Source organism: Taudactylus pleione, unplaced genomic scaffold (genome assembly GCF_031769625.1).
Source record: "Taudactylus pleione unplaced genomic scaffold, aTauple2 ptg000201l, whole genome shotgun sequence".
Classification (NCBI taxonomy): Eukaryota; Metazoa; Chordata; class Amphibia; order Anura; family Myobatrachidae; genus Taudactylus; species Taudactylus pleione.
The window spans coordinates 58,312,050-58,337,567 of NW_028284603.1; the positions used below are offsets into that span (position 1 = coordinate 58,312,050).

General features: G+C 41.2%; 1 protein-coding gene across 2 annotated transcripts in view; it reads right to left on the bottom strand.

Moving 5' to 3' along the window:
* Positions 1–25,518, bottom strand: part of MTR (5-methyltetrahydrofolate-homocysteine methyltransferase) — a 153,878-nt gene that overhangs the window by 58,777 nt on the left and 69,583 nt on the right. For both annotated transcript variants that reach the window (XM_088477398.1, XM_088477397.1), the window contains exons 15-21: positions 16,327–16,512; positions 13,689–13,868; positions 13,067–13,183; positions 7,631–7,771; positions 3,655–3,744; positions 1,310–1,462; positions 613–720 (exon numbers count right to left, since the gene is read on the bottom strand). In XM_088477398.1, coding sequence (XP_088333524.1) covers positions 613–720; positions 1,310–1,462; positions 3,655–3,744; positions 7,631–7,771; positions 13,067–13,183; positions 13,689–13,868; positions 16,327–16,512 — 975 coding nt within the window. The remainder of the gene's footprint in view (positions 1–612; positions 721–1,309; positions 1,463–3,654; positions 3,745–7,630; positions 7,772–13,066; positions 13,184–13,688; positions 13,869–16,326; positions 16,513–25,518) is intronic.

Below are 25,518 nucleotides of genomic sequence, written 5' to 3' on the forward strand. Positions count from 1 at the left end.
GTTACCGCAGTGTCCTCCAGATCGGATGCAAGAGGAATAAAATAAGAGGAGAAAAATACCTAACTGATGTCTAGAAATAACGTAATCGAGTGGGCCAACGTATCATCTGCATGCCCATTGCTGCCATTTCCTCTTGCTTGTTGGATAATACACTGCCTACTTTAAAAAAGGCCAGGTCAACAGAAGCAAGGAGAGACCCATAACGACTGCCAAGCTGTTAACACTCCTGCCAACAAGGGCTACCCAAGACAGGCAAGACGCAAGATGCCTGACCACAGGCACATAATGTTTTTATGTTTTAGTTATTATATTCCACTCAAATACAAATTTCCAGTTTTGACTGGTATTATCCATGGGCATAACTACCATAGGTGAAATGGGTGCAACTGCTATGGGGCCCATCTTCCTTGTCAAAGTTACATGTGTTCTATACATTTTTCACAATTGGGTGGTGCATAGGGGGGCCCTTACAAACTTTTGCTTTAGGTCCTTAAAATACAAGTTACGCCCCTGGTATTATTTCTTATTTGGGATACATCTCTTACATGCTTCTGCTATTCCAAGTGTGTTACAGGTGAAAATAAAAAAAAATGTAGTATAACTGGTACTCACATCTTCTTCCACACTTCCCGATAATGCTCTCATCTCTTCTCTTTCTTTCTCCATGAATGGAATAAGGTATCCCACTGACTTTTTCATAACTCGAGCAGATTTGATCACCTTTAACCATAAGTGGTGAACAAAAACTTAAATAGGAAATAGATATATCCAGGCACTGGTCACTGAGCAAGAGTGTTAATTGAAGTCAAAGCTAATACCTGGCAGGTCTATCTAGAGTGAATTGATCTCTGTATTCACTGCAGTATTATATAGCATATAGGCTATATACAAATAATGGACTACAATAATTCACTTTTGGTAAGTGTTTGTTTGTATCCACTAGCAGACTGTGAAACGATTGAAAGATTACGACATTGTAATCGTGCAGTTGTTTCACAGTCTGTGCTGTGCCTACACTGAATGGTCAGTCGTCAGTGTAGGTACCCTCCCTCATCCCCGAACATGGCCAATCTGTCGTTATCGGCCGATTGACCAGCATGTTCGGGCGATGATAGATGTGAAAAACGACCAGCGGGAGCGTGCATCTCTGGTAGTTTTCAACATTAAACCGCCCGATTTGTGCCCGATTAACAAACAACTGAACGATAACGATGTCGTTATTCTTCAATCGCTCTGTTTAATCGGGTAGTGGATGCCCGCCTTAAGAGAGAAGCCCTACCAGAATAAGGAGGTTCTAGGTCTTTAGTACCTGTGGTAAGAACATCTTCCCAGCACCAAACAATTCTCCAACCACTTTCATGCCATTCATGAGAGGCCCTTCTATAATGTGGAGGGGTCTTTGATAACGTTTTTTATTTGCTCTGGCTTCCTCTGTGTCCTCTATAACATATTTTTCAATGCCCTAAAAAAAGAAAATCACAACGTAATATGTTTCTATCTGGCCCGGTAGGATTACAGCAAACAAACTAACTTTTATATAAATATAACTGTAGCTCAGAGTAAAAAATATATATTGCTATTTTTGTTTATAGGCTTTTAATTAAATGCATTGCAATGGTTATAAATGACTTTTTCTTTTCTTTTTTTTAAGCAAAAAGTTATCAGTGCTGCAATTTTAATCACAGACATTTACTAGATGGCTCATTTTAAAATTAGAAATACTTTAAAAAAAAAAAACACAAAAAAATAAATACCCCCACCATATACATTGTTACAAGCTGATGAATAAGTGCATGCTTTGTCTGTACAAATTAGAAACGGTTGTTTAGTTGGCTGTATTGTGTAGGCAATGTGTGCCTTTTTACTTGCATGATACTTAAAGCTGGGTACACACTGGAGTGACTGGCAATTGTTCCGACTTTCCCAACAATTTCCTTTGAGCGGAGATTGAGCGTACACAATAGAAGGACGGAACGATATTTTGTTCCGTCCTTCCTTAACACACATTAGATCGTATCCAATATTGTCAGGTTTCACGTGCAGCATGACTTCGCTTATGACCGAGGGCACCAGCATATTGAGCATACACACTGAGCGATGTAGGCGCGTGGTAACGGGCCATGTTACCATGACATTTGCATCCTCTTCTGTAAGTGGAAAGAGCAGCGGTGTTACTATACTATTATATACGATGTATAGCAGATGTAGGCGATTTGTCACTACGAAAAACCAAATCAGCCCAACATCGCTCCAGTGTGAACCCAGCTTAAGTCTTATACCTTCTATAACAAAAGAAACTAATAAGATTCATTGGCAAAGTACTTTACAGGACTTTCTGCATTTTTTTATAGGAATATTTTTGGTTACTTGACGTAGAACTTAAATTTGTCACTAACTATTCTCATCGAATAAAATTTGTGGTCGTATTTGTGCTACACCTGGCTCAATGCACTCAAGCCTCACAACTGAGTCAGGCAAGACTCAGGATGATTTTTGATAAGATAATTTATTTTCTGGTTTGAACAATGCCATGTGGACCAGGCTTCCACACAGGTACTTCACCTGTTCTCTAGGTGTCTGACATCAGGGACTTTATTTACGAAGAGGCAGCTTTTGTAAGCCGAAACTTCCTGGCTGGCTGGAGGTGAAAAATAAAACCGGCACTCGCAGTCAGTGTATGGCACGCCGGGCGTTACAATTACTGAGTGCCAGTTTAAATTTTCACCTCCAACCCGCTGGGAAGCAGCGGCTGCTCTACAAATAAAGTCCTTGGTCACCTGCATGCAACTCTCTCTCTTCCTTGTGTTGGTATGTATGCAATGTAAAGCTGAAGGTAGCAGTCCTCAAGAAACAAACTACCTGTAGTAATTTTTTAATACTATTATTATTGGAATAAGGAAGAGGAACCTAATCACCAGTGACACTGCAATTTGGCATAATATGTGCTTTTCAGTGCAGGAAAACGCCTGACATTATTCTGGTATGAGCTGGAAGTTTGGATTCTTTAGAACAATTTATCAGTGGATTGAAAGAAAAAAGACACAGAATTTAAGTTTTACACAAAATTAAAAAGATTAAATTTCTTAGAAATTCACGCAAAAGGCCTATTATAGACCTAGGGGAAATGTAATGAGTTTTGTTTTTTAAATTGTAGTACGAATTCATGCAACGATACATTCAACTCTGCATTAGCCCCTTGCTGGGCATAGACTGTCAGATAACAGACACTTTATTTGACAAGCTGAAACCTATCAGATATCGCCCCATACACTGAGATATATCACAATGTATTGGCCACGATATCTGCAATCTTTCCCAGTGTGGCGGGGGAAACATTTTCCCCTGTGAAGGAACAGGAGAAATGTCGGGCTAGCCAATGATCATATCAGTACGGCACGTTGTATGATTTCTCATGCCCTACCGTCCAATCATCACTGATCAGCCTTGGGCAGACACTATGTGATAATCTACCTAATCCGCAATAGTCTGCGGATTGGGCCGGTAATTGCATAAAGTATGCCCGCCATAAGTCAGTTATAAGTGAATAATTTTTTTGTAAAGAAACATCTATGACATCTATATGACATAGCAAACAGCACATGTTGTTGTCCACTGATCTCACTCTAAATGTAGGCAACCCTGTATGGTGTTTACCTTAACTAGAGCATATTCCAGTCGCTCCTCTACAGTATTATTCCTCCACTCATCAGTCTGGATCACTTTTTTTCCACCTTTAGCTGTAGTCTAGGAGAAAATAAAAAAAAACACAAAAATACATGTTGTTATCTAAAATGGAATACTCTCAAAAACTTACCACTAAAAAAGTATGTGTGTAGCAGATTTATATTAAACTATGTACACATTGAATGTTGTAAAAAACAAAAACAAACCAATGAATAGCGAAGGGTCTATTTACTAAGCCTTTGAGAGAGATAAAGTGGAGAAAGATAAGTCCCAACCAATCAGTTCCTGTCAGTTTACAGGCTGTGTTTGAACAATGACAGTTAGGAGCAGATTGGCTGGGACTTCTGTTTCTCAATTGTCTCTCTCTCCAAGGCTTAGTGAAGTGGCGCTGCAGACAACACCAGGGATACTTTAATTTATCAGGAAAAAAGAGGAACACTGCACACTGTGGGATTAGAGGAGGCTAGAGGAGTAGGCATTAAGTAGTTAAACTATTGGAGCCGAAACTCACCCCCAATAAGCTCTCCTACCTACTGCAGTTACTCTGTTATTTATCTAACAAAGCCGAAAGGACACCGCAGCGCACAGCACAACCAATCACAAATAACAGAAGAGGGAATGGAGTGTTTACTAGATAAAAATAAAAAAAATCCTCATTTCTATTTCGTCCTATCTGGGGGAACACTGCACACTGTGGTTCCCAAAGTAAGCCTCAAGAGGGATGGGTCCCGCCCCGACCAAGCTGTTCCCAAAACTGGCAGCAGTAGCCAAAGTTTGGATGGCATGGTCATAAAAAATGTAGACCACTGGGAGGCAGGCCCGCCCTGTAGAACCAATGCGGCCGAGCCACAGAAACCGCAAAACCTGTGCAAATTCCAAGAACTGAAAAGGACTGGCAAATGGTGAAGAGCAGATTATTGCCTGTGCAAAGCAAAACAACAGAAAAGGAGAACAAGCAGACAGAGCTACAAGCTCCAAGCCTGCCGTGTGGAAACAATGGCCAAGAAAACGCCAACTGTCCAAGGAAACCACCACAGACCAACCGAGGAGCCAGCAGAAGTGCCGGCAAGGTAAAGTGAGGCTCCAAGACTAAACCAGTAGAACAGCAGGTCAAGTGAGGCCCCAAGACTGAAGCAATAGACAGGCAGAATATGCAGCACATGCTGCAGAAAAGCGGACCAGTCGGAACACCAGAAATGCTACCTGACAGCCGGGGACAACCCTGTAAGGAATAACCATGCAGAGAAGCCCAGAGGAAACCATAAACTGAAACGAAAGGCCATGCGACACTGCCAGCTCAATCACAACAAATCAGTCTAGTGACTGAAATTAGGGAGCATAGCTATTAAGGGTAGGAGCTACAAAAAAACTCCACTCAACATCAGGTCGGAAGCAAACCCCCAAAGTCAAACACAATCGACCCAGAAGCCCTAACTGACAATACTGCAAGGTGAAGAAAGCTGCTGGAAAGAAAATGGAAGCACCGACAACCCTGAGCAGAGCATCAGAGTTACCACAGAACTGTGAATGTCATGAACCTGGAGATCTGCAAATGTTAGAAGTGTCAGTTAGCATGGTCAGCGGGGTCTGCACCAGTAAGCGCAACCAACAAACAATAAACTCACACATGGCAGACCAAAGCTCCCAAGAAGTGTGCTGCTGAGTCTGAACCCTCCAGAGAATTTGGAATTTAATAAGGAGGACTATCTTTAATAGAGAATTCCAGTCCCTGAAGGTTGGAAAAATAAACTTTCACAGACTGCAGCCCAACAGATAAAGACTTGGTCCAACTGGCCAGCCCAGAACACTATATCCCCATTATATCCTTAAGATTGATGTAAGGAGCAAATAGGGTTGAAGTTGCCTAAAAGTAAAGGATACATGAAAAGTGGCAGACTAGATGGGCCAAATGGTTCTTATCTGCCGACAAATTCTATGTTTCTATGTAAAGGACAGGTTAGTGGGTAGTATTTAAACACTTCAATGTAAACAAAGGAGATTAAAGAAATTACACAGATTATAAATATAATGTGGATTACTTATAGAGAAGTATATAACGAATATTATCCAAAGTTCTAGAAGCTAAACACAAAGGAAATACCAGTATTTCTTGGCTGTTGGGTAGTAACACCAATCGGCACAACCACTGTGTTATACTAGATCGATACATATGTATGGTCCAGTTTGACGGCACAACCTAGAGTATAGGGAACTCTAAAAGATAGCAGTACAGCAATAAATTATAACAAGCATAAAATTGCATACCAGCCCAACACTACCAGGGACCCTGTTAATCGCTTAAAAAGCAGGCTGTGGGCATGACTTACCGACCCTTTGCTGCCTGCTAAGCAATTCGGGTGGACTAAAAACAATTTAAATCGGGGAGGACCGGAGACCCAGAAGCCCGTTCCGATTGCAGTCAGTGCCATTCTACCCGCTCAGCACTACCGGCAGTAGTAGTGCCTTGTTTGTGGCTCCAGGAAATGGAACCATTCCTTACAGCCACTGTGAGACCTGGGTGCTCCATCTGTAGGGGTAACAACACTTCTAAGGGGTCTATTTACTAAGCTGTGTTAGGAGATAAAGTGAACAGTGATAAGGTACAAGAAAATCAGCTCTTAACTGCCACGTCACAGGCTTTGTTTGAAAAATGTCAGTTAGGAGCCAAGTGGCTGGTACCTTACCACTGTTCACTTTATCTCCTAACACAGCTTAGTAAATAGACCCCTAAGTGTCCTCCCACCGTGACTTAACCTTGGAGTTTTTTTTAATAAAGAAATGGAAAACAGAGTTTCTGCTGAGTTACGCATCGAGCCCCACATGCACCTGGAGGACTGTAGAAGTATCCTCCCCAAGGAAGGATTGGCAAGATGGCAACTGTTCCAAAAAGGCACAAAAAAATAAAATGTAAATGTAAGGATACTGGGAGCCAGCAGTAGACTGTGCTCTCAACATTGGCCCCAGATAACTCACGATAGGTTATACTTAACATGAAGCACACTTACCCATTGTGCCCAGCGGCATCACAGAGAACCTGGGTAGGGTACATAATAGCTGGAGATGCTGCCAGTATACTGTACTGATAGTAAATGCTAAGCAGCTGCCCAGCACACCACTGGTTTATAAAACTGTGATTATCCGCTCGGCCGCCCAGTGCTACAGCTGGAGCCTGAGTCGGCCGTAAAACAAGTAATGGTACCACCAAGATAATCGAAATGATAAAAACATGTTGTATTTTGGCATTGGCGATCGCTGATCAGCGAATTTAGTCTACATGTCGCCTATTCAAGTGCTATATTTTGAAAGCAAACGGACACGAATTGAGGGATTGACCTATTAAGCGCTTTGCACTTCATATTATTGCAGTTTTAAATGTACAGGTCAAACTCGCCAAGAAGCGATGACTTGCAAAAGCTGCCACTTTGTAAATCTAGCCCCAATTAAGTTAACATTTACAGCCTAGAGTAGGGTTATGAGGCTTCTGTGAAACTAGATTCACAAAGAAAATTGTGCTGGTGAGAGCACACATATACAAAGTCACTCATCATCTAAATTGTTCCACTGCTGAAATACAATTAACGAGACAGTAGCTGTGCATAGCCTTATATGAGGGCGTATAACTGCTAGTATGAGATCACTTTCTAACTAGGGGAAGCAGGCGAGGTGAACCAGCCAGAGAAGGAATGCTGGACAAAACTTACTGCTTCTGCAATGCTAATGACACTTGTTTTAGCTCAGAGTACAGAGTGGCCTACACTGTGTGTAACCAGAGCATGACTGGAATAAGATTCATTTCTGTGAACTGCAAATCTGAAAACATCTGCATTTATGGACACTGGTAACCTTCCCTTCTGTACTATGTATAGCACTTATGTTGCACAAATTGTATTGACTGCACACACATGGAGGAGTGTGTGTTTATTAATGCAATGTTTGTCCTGAGTACCTGCGCATATTTAAGAAGTTTATCTGTTGCTTCTGGATCCTTGTTCCAAATAAGATCTTCACACAGCTGAAGGAGTTCTTTGTCTATATCGTCATACACCGGGAGGTTTCCTGCATTTACTATCCCCATGTCCATACCAATCTACAGAAGACATGGAAATGTTACCATGTAACATACATGCTACATGCTCCAACACAGCAAATCAAGATGTAGTTCTTGTGCATAAAGTGTAAATTATGTCATTGTGTGATCTTTGTGGCACCTCTATAAGCCACACTGAAGAACAGATCTGTAACTTGAAGATCACTTGTCACCTACACACAAAACAGTGTAAAAAATAACCCCTTTTTTGTGCCTCTGAGGTCACCAGGTTCATAGTCAATGGCTATTGCATTAACCCAGTGGTTCCCAAACTCAGTCCGCAAGGCACCCTAACAGTCTAGGTTTTAAGCACAGGTGACAATTAGTATCTTAGCCAGTTTGATTATACCATCTGTTCACAAGCATCCTTAAAACCTGGACTGTTAGGGTGCTTTGACGACCATGTTTGGGGAACCCATACATGGAAGTTTCCAATGTGTCTAAGTGACAGCTTACAGTACATATTAAACTAAACTGAGGAAAGAGAATCAAATAGAAAAGGAGGAATTATGGTAAGACCATATCCTTTACTTCAACTCCATAGGGGGCACAGGGATCACTTTGGGTATAGCCTGGTAAGGGAGGATCTGGGCACCAAATAGTTACTAATTTTCTTCCCAAAAGCCCCCAGGCTACCTCTGCACTATACCCCACCTCCAGTCACCGCCTAGCCTGTTTAAGTTAGTAAGCCAATGGCAGGAGCAAGGAGAAGATAAAGGAGAACGAAAACCGTTCACACACTCAGAACACATCAGTGAAAGGTGTGGCAAGAACAGACATCAGAGGAAATAAACCCCACAAGCCAGGGCGGCCAAGGTGGTCACCCTGTGCCCCTATGGAGTCGAAGAAAAGAAATTAACAAGGTAAGACCATAAATCCTCCTTTCTTCTTCCTCCACTAGGGGGCACAGGGATCACTCTGGGACGTCCTAAAGCTGTCCCCTGATGGGAGGGGACGCTCCTGGGCTGCACTGGGAACCCCCTCAGCGTCCGAAGATGAGAAGTTGACAACTGCACAGTATGAATAAAAGCGTGTGGGAAGAGAACCACGTGGCAGCTGTACAAAGTTGTACCGCAGAGATGCCACGTTTACCCGCTGACATGGCGTTTGAGCAGTCACCACAGTAGGGGCAGGCGATTTGCCCCTACTGGGGTGAGAGTATGGCTGATACCCAAGCAGGGCCACTAGGATGATCTGTTCAGAAACCGACCAGCCCCACTTGTGAAAATCGTACAGGACCACAGAGAAACTGATCTTCGGGTCTGTTCAATTACTAGAAAGCCTACATTCTTAGATGCGTCCTCCGGCGAGGAGTCCGGAACACTGAAAGCCGAGCCAGCACAACCTAAGGTAGGTGAGCAACCGAGACAACTCTGGGTAGGAACCCAAGCAAGACCGCAGAATGGTCCAATCCAAGTATGAGAACAGAGAGGGGGAGCGACAAGACAAGGCGCTCAAACTGACACCAACTGCACTAAGCAATGGCAAGAAGACCGCTCTCCCGGTAAACCAACCACAATCAAGGAATCAAGGACTCCTAAGGGAGCCTACCAAAGAATCAGATGAACCAAGGAAAGGTTCGATGGAGCCACTTGGTAAGAACAACCAGTAACTGCACACAAAGGACGCACTAAACAAGAAAATGTCCAAACCTCTGGTGGGAGTTGTGCTGTCGGGCCAGATCAGGACCAGACTATGAGCCGTATTCAATTAGAGCGGACCCGTAATACTTTTCGCCTGCATCGCGTGTTTTGTAGGCGGAAAAGTATTGCGCACGTGCCCGCTTTACCCCGTATTCAATTTGAAAGTACGCAAAAACGGGACCCGCCGAAACTTGAACAGATGGAAAGTACTGTCATTTTTGGGGAAATCTGCCAGACACCCCCAAAAGATGCTCTGACATGGGGGTTAGCTAGGGTACCCCCCGATTTGGCTTGCTGAAGGCATTTGGTGTTTTTAAACAGGCTTAATAGCTGCTAAATAGTGTTTTTGTATACGTAGTGCAGAATAGTATTCAGAATTTTTTTTTTTGCTAAAATAACTTATCCCAGCAAATTTGGGGTACTTGAAAATGGGTGCCAGCATATTTAAAAGTTGCTAAAGATAAGTTAAAGACATCGTGAAAAATCCACCTGCCGCAAGCACCGCCAATCAAAGAAACACATGGGGCATACTTGGGGACCTCCCCAGAGTCAAGTTCGCTAGTTTTTAAGTTTGTCCACCAACATTTTTTTTTTTACGCCCACATGTGCATTGGTGGTGAGAAGGACCCCTATCCTGGATCCCAAAGGGAGAGGAGCAAAGGAATTGAACCTGCGACTGTCACATGCTGAAGCTGTGAAACTTGCCCGCTAGCCCCTTGAGCCACCACATAAAAGGGGCGAAAGTTTGCATCATAAAAATCAGACTGGATCTATGTCTTGTGGCCCAAATCTTTCTGTGATGAGGCAAGGAATGAAACAGAGCAAATTGCAGTAACTCCACCCTGTCGAAGCTTCCAAGAAATGATCCATCCGTGGGACCAGAGAAGATCTACCTTGAGACAGATGGATATCCAGTGACTGAGCCCCGATGAGCAGGTCGAGAGGAGCTGCCATGACTGCCCTGATCCTCATGAAAAACCCGAGTGGACCTTCCCTAACGGTGATACCAAAAACTGGAAGGGATTGTCCTGCACAGTCTAACTGAGGAAGTGCTGGTGACTGATTCAGATGGCCATATGTAAATAGGCATCCTAGATATGAAAGGGAGCTCCAGAAACCTCTAGTCTGAGTGGTTTCCTCAGTCCGGTGTCTAACCAGTAAGAGCCTAATATAGTAACTCGCACCTTCAGAGACAAGTGACCTTGACAATGACCATGGAGGTCATAGGGGAGCGAACAGAGTCTCCCAGAGCTCTGGTTGCTCCTGGAAGTGCTTGGGAAACACGCTAAGGCATGTATGAGTAAGGGACTCGAACCTGGGCTGGGCTGGTCCCAAGATGGGAACACTACCCTTGAGTGGTTAATCAGCTAGGTTGTTTGTCAGAAGTGGGATCTAAACCGTTTCCACAGGAGACTGCACTTTAAACCACTTGGTCATCCTGACCACATGCTGGGGTTTCCAGTGTGGAAATCTACCCCAACCTATGGCAAAAGACCTGCAAAAGTCACCTACGTCAGGACCCAAGGCCCATAGAGGAGGAACTCCTTAATCTAGAAGGCAGACAATGTATCTAGGCGCTACCTAGAGACTATGTCGTCTAACCCTGGATCATGAGGACCTTCTCTAATACAGAAGTGCCTCTAAGTACTTAACAGTAGATGACAGCGCAACAGGAATGTGGCCAGAGGAATGTGGCCAGAGGACTGTCCCGGCCACCACGGCAGATGTCCGCACTTAAGAGGCTAATAAGACTATGTCAATTACTTCCTAATTAACTAGGTAGCAGCCCTACTGGCCCATAAGGGACAATACTTTGTCCTCGAATTGAGACCGTCCTGTAGGGCAACTGTCCAGCAGTCCCTAGCCTGAGCTGCCCAAGCAAAAACATGCACTAGCATAGATCAGTCTGGTGAAACTGTACAGCTGCCAAGGATAGCAAATCTAACAAGTCAGGAAAAAACAAACAACTGGGAATATCCACGTTGAAAGACCCAATGTTGGTAGCAGATAAAATAAAGCAATGTGCTCAGATATCCAGGAGCCTCCGCTAGGAGATCCTCAAGCTACCTAAGGAATACTGTGGTCATACCCTCAGCTTTACATACCTGGGCTCTAGACCAGGGGGCTGCTATGTTTAAATGTACCTGAAAGATCCTCATCAGGGTGTCTACTATTTAAAGGATAGAAACACCAGTTTCCTGTGCCGAGGAGTGTTTCACACTCAGACCAGACCTAGCGCTGTCAGGTCTGGAAGGCCTGTGCTGAGCCATGGCCTTGCTGGCTAGCATCAGCCACTCCTGAACTAAGTAAGTGAAGGAGTGTTGCATTTACCTGGCTCCTCGGCAGGTGTGACCCTCCTTGTAGGAAGAACAACTGAGCATTAGTCCGCCGCATCATAGAAGACTCTAACTGGGCTGGGAACTGCAAGCTGGTTAGTTTACATTACCTGTAATTGGAAGTCTCTGCTTGCTTCCTTCACTGGTAGCCATGGATGAAGGAACTCTCACTCAGCGTAGCTTTGAAACACATGGGACCGAGGCCTGTGAAGGGGGATTCCTCTGCCATCATGGTTTCAGAACCCAGTGGCCTGTGGAGAAAATAGGATTTTGGTACTTACCAGTAAAATCCCTTTCTCCGATTCCACAGGGGACACTGTTTAAGACACTGGGGGGTGGATGAGTGGAGCTGGCACTTTAAATTTATAAGTGTGAGTAACTCCACCCCTTCATCCCCCAGAAGCCCCAGTTAGAGAATTGGAGCCCGAGGAGACGAAACAGAATCATAAAATACAACTGAGGAGAAAAAGACAGGCTGCAAGCCGAATAGAAATATACATAACAAGTGAACATGTGAAATAGAACAAAACACACTGGCAGGTAAAGCAGCGCTGGGAGGGCATCCAGTGTCCCCTGTGGAATCAGAGAAAGTGATTTTACTGGTAAGTACCAATATCCTATTTTCTCCTTCATCCACCAGGGGACACTAGTGCTTAAATCATTGGGGACGTCCCAAAGTTTTCTCCACAGGAGGGAGAGCTCTGAGAAGGCTGCAAAACCTTGCGCCCAAAACTAGATTCGGAGGCCGCAAAGGTATCAAACCGATAAAACCAAACAAAGGTATTAACTGTGGACCAAGTGGCCACATGGCACAACTGTGAAAGTAGAAGCTCCCAGGCGAGCAGCCCAGGAGGCACCCATGGAGCAAGTAGAATGGGCAGAGATGGAGACCAGCGGAAGCTGGCCACCAGAAATGTATGCCAGAAATGACTAAACAAATCCATCATGCTAATGTCTGCTTAGAAGCAGACCAGAAATAACGTGATGTAAGTAACATTAAATAAAATAAAAGTAACAGGGGACCACTTAAAAGCAGCCCACACAAAATGGTGCCCTTGCTCCTGCTCAGCACCAAACTTGAACTGGCTGGCCGGTGGCTGGGTATAGTGCAGAGGGAGCCTGGGGCTGCTGGGAAGCAAATTAGTAACTATTTGGTGCCCAGATTCTCTATCTCCAGGCTATGCCCAGAGTGTTCCCTGTGCCCCCTAGTGGAAGAAGAAAAAATGGGCAATGTAATCAAAATTCAAAGAGAACACTTTATGCAGTTTTATTTTCCAAATTTTACTAGTATCCCATATTTCTAAATAAATGGTTACCTTAATAGCATGGTAAAGAAATACTCCATGCATGGCTTCTCGAATTGCTTCCATCCCTCGAAATGAGAAAGAAAGGTTGGAAAGGCCACCGCTGACCTTTGCTCCTTTCAGAGTTTCCTAGTAATCAAGAAAGCAGACAGATCACTTGTATATACTGTAACAAGATCACATACAAATGGTGCATGTTTTATATATAGATAGGGTGCAATGTCACTCTCCCAACTTGAGAGGACGTACAAATCATGTAGCATTAGCCACTCCCCTCTATACTGTGCTACAATGGCAGTGCAGTTTGAAATGAACAGGACTAGTGATAAGCATGTGGTCATGTCATGCAGAATTGTGCTTTCTAAACATACAAACATGATATTTGCACTATAACCGTTTTCTCGAAAATAACCAGTTTTTTTTCTGCTTTGCCACATAAATAAATAAATAAACTGGATTTGGGGCAGTGAAAAAGAAAAAAAAGAAGCTACAACACCTTTGCAAAAAGAACTTCTAATTGTTTGCTAGAGAAATAAATGTGCATTTTCTAAGGACAATGCCTGAATTGCAACCTGGAACACAGGATTAGTGCAAAAGTGTGCGATTTATAATTTTGAGTGTCGGACAAACTTACCTTTATCTTTTTTGTAGCTTGGATAAAATATATGGCATACTTGTTATGTTCCTCCATGCCAGTGCCAATTGTTAGGATATTTGGGTCAAAAATGATGTCATTGGGATTAAAATTCAGTTTACTGACCAAGAGATTATAAGCTCTTGTGCAAATGCTGATCTTGGTTTCTGCGTCTGTGGCCTATGTAAATAGAAGTTCCCATAAAATAGTGCATGATACAGTTAGATCTTCTTTAGTAGCTTTTAGTGCACTCACATTCAGGAGATAGCACCTGAATACTGAGGGTATGCCATAAAGGAAATATTAAACATGATAAAGGTCGGGATCGAAGCGCTGAAGGACGTAAATAGGTGAAATTAGAAATTTTTTATTTATAAAGTGGACCAAGATATCAGTGAGACAAAGGCCCTCATTCAGAGCCACTCGCTATCGGCAGTACGCTCGTTCCGAGCGATGTTCGCACATCTGCGCATGCGTACGGTTTTTAGTACGCATGCGCAAAACCAGTCAGTGCGGCCGAAAATCATTTGTACGCAATATAGCGAGTGCCTGCTATTTTGAGTGACAGAATGAGGCGTATGTGGGTGGTAACAGGGGAAGGTGCTTGAAAACGGGGAGTGGAGATCCGATCGCAGGCGTGCTTAAAGGTCAAAACGGGCGCTTTATGGGTGTGCATAATTAATATAGCAGCGTCAATGACCATGTCACTTGTTTTTTTTTAACTCAGAACTGCTCGCAAAATAGCGGTTGAAAAAACCAACCACAAGAATAGCGAGCAGTTCATATCCTGTTCGATGTACTCGATTAATCTAATAAATAGCGGACATGACGTATGGTGCGAGCGGCCAGGGGGCGTTTGTAAGAAATAAAAGAGCGTATGTTTTGCTCGCTCGGTCAGACTTAGAGGTGTGAACAGACTGCAATGTGCGAACGGATCATTTGCATAGCCACCCCTTGTTTTTGAACGAACGAACGCAAATAGCGAACGGCTCTGAATGAGGGCCAAAGTCCACTTTTATCAAATCAAATTTCACCTAATGAAAAGTAATATAAAAATACATCAATCCTGAGTCTATTATACAGTGTGTGTATGTATATATATATATATATATATATATATATATATATATACATACATACACATACACACATTACACACATATATATATACACATACACACACACACACATACATATATATATGTATATATACACACGCACACACATGCCAGGGGCGTTTCTAGAGAGGAGGGGGCCAGTGTGCAGTCTCCGACACAGGCCCCCTCCTCTCTGTCCGGCAGCGCGGCCAGCACCGGAGTTAGAGACTCTGGGCACTAGAGTGTGCCCAGAGTCTATAGAGTATGTACAGGTCACCGGGAAAAGGGCCAGGGCGGCCATTTTCTGGATGTGGGGTGCTGGATGAGGCGGGCAGCAACTGGATCAGTGTGTGTGCGCGAGAGAGAGAGAGAGAGAGAGAAAGACAGAGAGAGATAGAGAGAGAGGCAGAGAGAAACAGAGAGAGACACAGAGAGAGAGAGAGGCAGAGACAGAGATATGATAGATACGTAAAATGGGGGCAAATGAATCACAATTTTATGTCCTCAGTCAGACTCCTAAAGCAAGGAAGAGTATGTATGAAGAGGTGGGGGAGAGTGTCTGCCGTGTAGTGTGGTGGGATTATCTGTTAGGGGGCACCACCCAAAATCTTGCCTAGGGCACCAAATTGGTTAGGGCCAGCTCTGCTGCTACAGATTCCTCTCCTTATGCAACCAAGCATCTGACTTTCCCTTCTCTTTGCTTTGTTACATTGCTTACCTGCCTTTAAGTCACCTGAAGTAGTGACTCCTAGATCCCTTTCCTCCTCTAGTGTCCATTAGAGTACCCTTGATACTATATTTTACCTTTGGGTTCATGAGACCAAAGTGCATGACTTTGAATTTTGTATAGATTGCACAGTTGTAAATAGCTTAATGTATCCATAAAGATACAATGTTATTATGCAAAGACTCTTAATTACAATATAAATTGCACAGTTTGAAAATCACTTTGCTACTGCTCTGTTCTGTGTATCAGACCCAGGACTGTAAAAGACCATGCTTATTTGTCTGTTCCATATTATGTCTGCCTGCCCGTATATATCTGCTTACCATCTGCATCATCAGCTTTTAAAGTAAAGCATCCTTACCACTACATATCATTTATCCTGGTTGCTTTCTAGATCCTGTCAAGCTATACGTTTCTACCATTATAGAAGTCCTCCACTGAATCAATTGGGTAGAATCTCTAGCCTATTTACAGGACAATAGTGGTCTTCGAGTGGCACAGTCAGTTCTGATATTCATCTAATGGAACATCAATGGGCAGAACATCAATGGGCAGACCTCAAACATGCTGTCACTGCTCCCAAACTAGCCTGATCCAGCTTGAGCAATTTTGCAAGAAAAACCTGTCAAATATGTTCAGTTTTAAAATGAAGACTTATCCAAAATACTACTGACTGTAACCGCTTCTAGAGGTGGTTTGTTAAATGAATTACATTTTAGAGGATGATAAACTGTAAGAACACCTGTACTAGGAAGAGAAAGAAAGGGAAAAAAAAAACAAAAAAAAATATATATTTTTTTTTTAACAAACTTACTTGTCCCACTTCATCAAAAGCCATGATAACTACTGCAGCTCCAAACTGCTTTATCTTCCTGGCTTTTGCTAGGAAATCTTCTTCTCCCTCTTTCAGGCTGATACTGTTCACTATGCACTTCCCCTGACAGCACTTCAGCCCTGCCTCAATGACCTGAAAGTTGGATGAATCAATACACAGCGGTACCTGTGGAGTGAGATTTGCAATCACTATCTTTATTAGGACGGACCTCTTTTTAACATAATCTATAGCAGTGCTTTTCATGCATGAGACTATTACACCAACATGAATCAAGTGTCCTATGTAAAAAGATAACTGCATTCATTGAGAGGCGTACCCAAACAACTTTGTTCTACTGAATACATTAAAATAATTTTGGCGACTCTTACCAAAAGGCCTGATTCAGATATGTGTTATACAATGAAGGAGAAGCGGCTGTGCAATACCGTACAACTATATGCTAATGCCTGCAGGAGGCGTCTCAGGGGAAATGATGTCTACAGCCGGCATCGCAGATCAGAATGCTGCGTCCGAAGACACAGCATCAGAGCAACTTCATGACCATCGATCTTTCCGGCATCAGCCATCTTACTCAGACTGGTCGCCTCCAGCCCGCTTGCGAGGCCAGGAAATCTGTGTCCTCCTACGCAGACCTTGCCACCCCGTCCCAGCCCCCAAACAACCGCATCGTGTCAATCATGCTGCTGCTTGGGGGCACTGCGTGTGATCACGCAGGATTTGTTCTCCACATATGCAAAACGGGTCCTGCGCATATGCAGGCGCTCCACCACTGAATCAGGCCCAAAGTTCCACAAACAATTGTGCATACTGTATAATAACATCACCTCAACTGCACTTAATGTTGTATATCATGTCTTTCAACATTTAACCAGTGTAGGTCTATTGACAGAAGCAAGTGGACATTCACGATTGGAAGAAAAAAAAAAAAAGGCACAAATATCCAAATTTGCTGGTAATTTGATGGGATATAACTGAAAGGAAAAAATAGAGGACTTAACCAGGTAAGACTTAAATCCTTTTCTAAAAAGTCCATAGGGGACACAGGCTTAGACAATGGGTATAGGGTGGAGCAGGAGTCCAGGCACCAACTAGTTGTTAAACTTCTTCTCCAAGCAGCCCCGGCTCCTCCCCCCACCTATACCACGCCATCAGCCTCAGGCAAGCCAGTTAAGTTAGCAAGTCCAAGGCAGAAGCGAAGAAGATGATAAGGAAAACCAACCTATACATACTGGTCCAACACCCCAGAACACTAAAGGACGACTGGAACAGGGTAAAAAACCCTGCCAGCCTGGTGCGTCAGGGTGGGCGGCTTGTGTCCCCTATGGATTTTGAAGAAAAGGACTTAACCAGGTAAAACATAAGTCCTCTTTTATTCTTAACGATCCATAGGGTACATAGGCTTAGACAATGGGATGTCCGAAAGCTATCCCATTATGGGAGGGGACGCGCAGGAGCTGCGCCGAGAACCCTTTCGGAAAAAGCCACGTCTACTGCAGCGAAGGTGTCAAATGAACAGAACCAGAGAAAGTATAGGTGGAGGACCATAGGGCCTTCCTATGAAGTTGCTCAGCCGAGGCACCTCTGGCGAGCCAACCAAGAATAAGCCACCAAAAGCTTGAGGATTTTAAGGAAAAAGAAAAAGGCACTTCAGAGAGATAAAACAAAAGCTGCCTCTAAACTACTCCTAAAGATCTATCCCAAAAAAGATCAGAAAAGGTATTCGTAAGGCAATGGTGATCGGTGCAGAAGATGGCGCTAAAGTTTTTATATAAATGTGGAGATAGAGATATATACTTATCATAGACATTTGTTCACTGTATGCTTAAAATCTTCCCTTGTAATTCTCCATAAAGATGGGGTATTTTATGGACATGTGGAAACAAGAAGTAAAATAGAGACAATGCGTAGTATAGAAAAAGGAGATTTGAAAAATATGAAAACTGTATCTATTATTAGTAGATGGTTTTGACGATATTGATTCTTGACGTAGTCTATTGATGTCGTACCTCACTTACATCAAAGTAGTGATGGATGACACATAAGGATATCTTTAAATTTTACAGAATGATATTCTTTCTTAAATACTGTGTTGCATACCTTACTTACACAAGCAAAGTAAATAATAAGCACATCAAGGTATCTTTAAATATGTGGTATAGTAGATGCATACCAAATACTAACAAATCTGGTGAGTATGTAACTCTCATCAAGGTTTCTTTTTCAGTAAAAAAATATCCCATCCATCCGATTAAAAATAAAAAGGCTTTATTTAACATGTTGATAAAATTGTGTAAAAATGTATAAGTATAGCATTATTGAGTGGGAACTAGTCCTCTCTAAGAGACAGGGCATTGATCTCAATACAATTTGATGACCTGGCAGGACCGGTAACTGTATGGTCCCAAAAAGTAAAAAAGTTTGTAGGTCGTACCTTTCTCTGAGTAGCAGGACCAGTGAATACAAACCTCAAAGCCTCCCCTGGCCAACGCGTTTCGAGAGATATACTCTATCATAGAGGAGAATGGTCTGAACTGCTCTTCTTATAGAGACCTAATAGAAAAAAAAATGGTGGTGCTTCCGGTTCCGGTCCGCGGACCGGAATTGCCGATAAAAACATTAAAAAAAAATCACTTTGCAACGTCTATGGTGAAGATTCCTGTGAGCCAATGATGTATATTTCGTTCCTTCTCTGCGGGAGGTTCAACAATAAACGGCAGAGGGCTTTTCTTTTTGAGTCTCAGAAATTACTGACGATTTTGATTATCTCTATGAAGCGCCTTTTTCTTGTTCCTTAAAATCCTCAAGCTTTTGATCACCAGTACCTTCCCAAATAAGGAAAAATAGGCAGCATCATGTTTCATCATCGAGAAGAAAGAACGACGAAGATATCAGAAGCATTTAAAACAAACTTTAATGAAGAAAACTTAGAGATGGCAGATGACAATCTAGAAACAGCCATGGAACGCTTAGGAGAATGGCTTCTGAAAGAAAATAGACTATGGTGTAGCCACCCTCAAGAAGTACACGGCTGAACAGATTATACCTAAAGGTTGAGGATGAATAAATCTCCCACATTTCAAGATGCTTCAGAGACTTTTTGGACCGAATGGAACAACATTTTAAACACTTGCTCTTTTTCATTAATGAAATTAATTTTGGATGAAAGAAGGGAAAAACTAAAAGTAATCAATGAAAGAATTGAAATATTACAAACCCTCATCCAGCCTTTCAACAAATTACCCATGTTCTTTACATTAGAAAAAGAAACAGAAAAAATTGCCAGGAACACAGATTATCTCATCAAAAAGAAACAAGGAAAATTGCAACGTGATTACGATTATTACAAATTTGGGATTATTAAAAAGAGAAATATGAAACATCCAAGAACCCATGTCAAAAACTACAGAACAATCTCCATATCAACAAAGAAAAGGAAGAAAATATTATTCAACTTTGAAAAGAACAGAAATGAATCCTCAACGATACAACAACAGAAAAGAAACCATCTGTCATCCTACCCAAAATGGAACCACAGAGGACATCATTTCCATCATGACAGAAGAAGATACAATAGAGAAAATTAATCGGTTAATACACCGTATCGGCAACACCACCTTAATTTTGATTATCACAACATCAGAAACCGAGACAGAACTCCACCCTATATTAGTAGGGAAAACTATGGAATAAAAAAAATATATCAAAGAATATGATACCCCGAGAAATGAGAATCGAAGAAATTTTTCAATACAGAAGGAAGAAAGAAATATCCCTTCCACTTCTCATTTGATATATGGAAAGACGAACTACGATCGATCTGAAAGACAGCATTAAAATTGGATACCCTACAAAAGAAGGAAAAGAGACGAATATACACATACCAGGATTAATGAACATACACCTCTACTTCGCAAAAGGACTGTTCGAAACAGAAGATTTTTTCAAAAATCCATGGAAGATAATGAAAGAGAAAATCAAAAGACATCAAAGTCACAGCAAATATAATATCACCCCAGAACTTTTAAAAACACCAATTCTTGATGAAATAAACAAAAAGGACCATTCAGAATAATACATCCATCAGGAGGTCACCTTTTTTAGAAGAAAGGAGAAGAGGAGAACAAAATCAAGATACACCATACACAAGGAAAAGAAGAATTTAATTGGCACAACAATACCAAAAACCATCCTCAAAAAAATCAAGCTCTACAAGAAAAGAGGTTGTAGAGCTGGTAAGAATAAAAGAAATAACCATAATCAAAAACACAAAACTTCAAATAATAATAAAGAAAGAAAGAAAGAACAGACGAAATTGATGGGAGTCTAATTTTTAATTTAAGTCAACGCACCTTAACGAAAATGGAATCGAAAGTCCTTAAAAAAGGACTAAAGTATGCTCCTACATAGATCAATTTGAGAAATGTATTGATAATCAAAAATTTATCAGAAAAATCACATTAAAAAAATTATTTGCAATAAAGGAAAAAGAAACAACACCTAAAATAATAGAAAATATAGATACTCCCACAGATACACCTATTGATAAGAAGGGCAAATCTACCTTTTATTCCGCCCATATCAAAGGTAATTTTATTGAAACTTTTTAAAAAATAGTGTTGGAAGAAACAGAACATCTTAAAAAACCAAAGATCAAATTCAATTTAACCAAAAAAGAAAGAAAAATTATTGCAGATCTCAGCAAAGATGAAACAATCATCATCAAACCCTGTGACAAAGGCGGAGGCATCGCCATTTTGAATCGAGAAGATTATATTACAGAAATTCAACTAACTGATACAACCACTTATAACAAACTGAAGAATGACCCTTCGAACAAAATCAATGATAATTTTCAGAAGTTAATCACGGAACATCTCAACAAAGGAGGCATCACCAAAGATGAATATAATTTCATAGACATTCAGGATCCCATAACGCCAATTATATATATATTGCCAAAATTGCACAAAAGCACTACTAATCCACCTGGTCGTCCTATTATTGCAGGAACCAATAGTCTTCCTTCCAATTTATCTGCATTAATCGATTCCTTCCTCCAGCCATTAGTGATAACTAATCCTTCATATTTAGAAGATACTGGAGATACCGTAACAAAAATCAATGAATTCAACTGGAAAGAAGGTAGCATCCTTGCTTCTGCAGATGTTACATCTTTGTATACCTGCATAAATCATGACCAAGGCGTATCAGCGGTTGCGTAGTTTCTGGAAAGATCAGAATATACAGTCAGGTGCATAAATATTGGAACATTGACAGAATTTTCATATTTTGGCCTCTATTCACCACCACAATGGCTTTGAAATGATAACAAACAAGATGTGCTTTAACTGCAGACTTTCAGATTTAATTTGAGGGTAATTACATCCAAATCAGGGGAACGGTGTAGGAATTACAACGGTTTCTATATGTGCCTCCCACTTTTTAAGTGGCCAAAAGTAATGGGACAAACTAAACAATCCTAAATCTAACTTTCACTTTTTAATACTTTGTTGCAAATCCTTTGCAGGCAGTTACAGCCTGAAGTCTGGAACGCATAGACATCACCAGACGCTAGGTTTCATGTTGATTCTCTGCCAGGCCTCTACTGCAAATGTCTTCAGTTCCTGCTTGTTCTTGGGGCATTTTCCCTTCAGTTTTGTCTTCATCAAGTGAAATGCATGCTCAAATCGGATTCAGGTGAGGGGATTGACTTGGCCATTGCATAACATTCCACATTTTAGCCTTAAAAAACTCTTTGGTTGCTTTTGCAGTATGCTTCGGGTCATTGTCCATCTGCACTGTGAAGCGCCGTCCAATGAGTTCTGAAGCATTTGACTGAATGTGAGCATATAATATTGCTCGAAACACTTCTGACAAAAGCAGCAGAATGAAGTCTGAAGTCACATCATCAATAAATACAAGGGAACCAGTTACACTGGCAGCCATACATGCCCACGCCATGACACTACTACCACCATGCTTCACTGATGAGGTGGTATGAGCAGTTCCTTTCCTTCTCCATACTCTTCTCTTCCCATCACTCTGGTACAAGTTGATCTTTGTCTCATGTGTCCATAGGATGTTGTTCCAGAACTGTAATGGCTTTTTTAGATGTTGTTTGGCAAACTGTAATCTGGTCTTCCTGTTTTTGTGGCTCACCAATGGTTTACATCTTGTGGTGAACCCTCTATATTCACTCTTGTGAAGTCTTCTCTTGATTGTTGACTTTGACACATATACACCTACCTCCTGGAGATTGTTCTTGATTTGGCCAACTGTTGTGAAGGGGTTTTTCTTCACCAGGGAAATAATTCTTCTGTCATCCACCACAGTTGTTTTCTGTGATCTTCCGGGTCTTTTGATGTTGCTGAGCTCTCCGATGCTTTCTTTCTTTTTAAGAATGTTCCAAACAGTTGATTTGGCCACACCTAATGTTTTTGCTATCTCTCTGATGGGTTTGTTTTGATTTTTCAGCCTAATGATGGCTTGATTCACTGATAGTGACAGCTCTTTGGATCTCATATTGAGAGTCGACAGCAACTGATTCCAAATGCAAATGTCACACCTAGAATCAACTCCAGACCTTTTACCTGCTTAATTGATAATGAAATAACGATGGAATAGCCCACACCTGTCCATGAAATAGCTTTTGAGTTGGTAGTCCCATTACTTTTGGCCCCTTAAAAAGTGGGAGGCACATATAGAAACCGTTGTAATTCCTACATCGTTCACCTGATTTGGATGTAATTACCCTCAAATTAAATCTGAAAGTCTGCTGTTAAAGCACACCTTCTTTGTTTCATTTCAAAGCCATTTTGGTGGTGAACAGAGGCCAAAATATGAAAAATCTGTCAATGTCCCAATATTTATGCACCTGACTGTACATCAGAAAAGAAAATATTCATTATAGAGGCCATCAAATTCATATTATATAATAAATTCTTTTTCATCCAAGGCGATTTCTTCCTCCAGCACAAAGGGACAGCCATGGGAACCAAATTCGCCCCAAGCTACGCTAATCTCTTTATGAGTTTTTGGGAGGAGACTCATGTATATAGTAGCATAGCTTGGGGCAAAGATCTCATCAAATGGTACAGATACATCAACTATGTCCTCTTGCTGTGGAGTGGAACAGAAGAAAATTTTAAAATCTTTTTCCAAAACTTAAATAATAATTCTTCTAATATCCATTTTACCATCGTTCATAGTGAAATAGAAATTATTTTTTTAGATCTGACTATATATATTGATAATAATACCATCAACACTAAAACTTTTTATAAACCAACAGACTCCAACACCTATATTCCCACGGATAGTCATTCACTCTGGATTAAGGGGGTTCCGAAAAGTCAGTTCCTAAGAATCAAGAGGAACTGTAGCAATAAAGAAGTTTGTCAACTACAAATGAAAGAAATGAAGAATAATTTTATCGAAAAAGGCTATGAAGCATCAAAACTGGATCATACTAAAGAAGAAATAGAAAGAAGGGAAAGACAAACTCTTATTGGCCCAAAATCAACTCAAGCAATAGAAGATCTTAAAAAGATCAAAAAGAATAAAAATGAAAAAACAAAATGGGCATTGATAACAGGTTATGATGCCCAGTTTAGGCAAGTAGAAAAAAAAGTCTTCAAAAAGCATTGGTACCTCCTCAAAAAAGATCCAATTCTTAATAATTCCAGAAAAAAAACAAGTTTTATATATCGTCGATCAAAAAAACGTAAAAATAAGTTAGTAAGAAGTACGTTACCTATACCATCAAAAAATATGATACGAACGAAGGATTTCCATCGCTGTGGACTTTGCATAGGATGTAGAAACATAAAAGACACTTGTTCTAAATATTCCGAAATTGTTCTAAATATTCTGAAATTACCATCAATGGATTTAAATTAAAAATCAAAGACTTCATCACTTGTAGCACGTCATCTATTAGGTAGAATGCACCTGTGGTCTACCTTACATCGGAAGAACCACTCGACCACTTAAAATTAGAATATCAGAGCATCTACGAAATATTAGAAAAGGCCTACCAACTCATCTATCTCACCATTTTCAACAAAAACATAACTGTTCAACACAACACATAACAAAATTTGTTGGCCTTAAACACATAAAGGCAACATGGAAGGATAAAAACGTGGAAAAAAATTTGGCAAAAACTGAAATGCGAACCATCTTTCAATTAGAAACGCTAAACCCACATGGTCTTAACCATGACTTTGAACTAAAATGGTTTCTTTGAAAAATATATATTTTTGAGAATTTTTATTTTTATTAATTATAAAGTTTCCCATGTATACATATAATTTTTATAATCTATTCTTCATATTTTAATCTAATGTTTATTCCAACAGTTATCCATCTGATCATTTGGAAATTTACATCATTTTAGCCTAAAAATAGGCTTTTTAGAACTCGTATACAAGAAACTACATCCCCCAGACTACTCAGGCATCATTTCCAGGCATAACATTAGTCACTTCCGGTCATCAAACTACAGCTATGTTATGAACAGACTACATCTCCCAGAATTCCTGAAAACTACTTCCGGTCACGTGATTGCGAAATAGTCAGTAATTTCTGAGACTCAAAAAGAAAAGCCCTCTGCCGTTTATTGTTGAACCTCTCGCAGTGAAGGAACGAAATATAAATCATTGGCTCACAGGAATCTTCACCATAGATGTTGCAAAGTGATTTTTTGTGTTTTTATCGGCAATTCCGGTCCGCGGACCGGAACCGGAGGCGCCACCATTTTGTTTTCTATTTGGTCTCTATAAGAAGAGCAGTTCAGACCATTCTCCTCTATGCCTTGATAAAGAGAGTAGATCTCTCGAAACACGTTGGCCAGAGGAGGCTTGAGGTGCGGATTCACTAGTCCTGCTACTCAAAGAAAGGTACGACCTACAAACTTTTTTACTTTTTGGGACCATGCAGTTACCTGCCAGGTCATCAAATTGTATTGAGATCAATGCCCTGTCTCTGAGAGAGGACCAGTTCCCACTCCACAATGCTATACTTGTAAATTTTTACACAATTAATTTTATCCACATGTTAAGGCCTTTTTATTTTTAATCGGCTGGATGGGATTTTATTTTTTCTGAAAAATAAACCTTGATGAGAGTTACATACTCACCACATTTGTGAGTATTTGGTACGCATCTACTA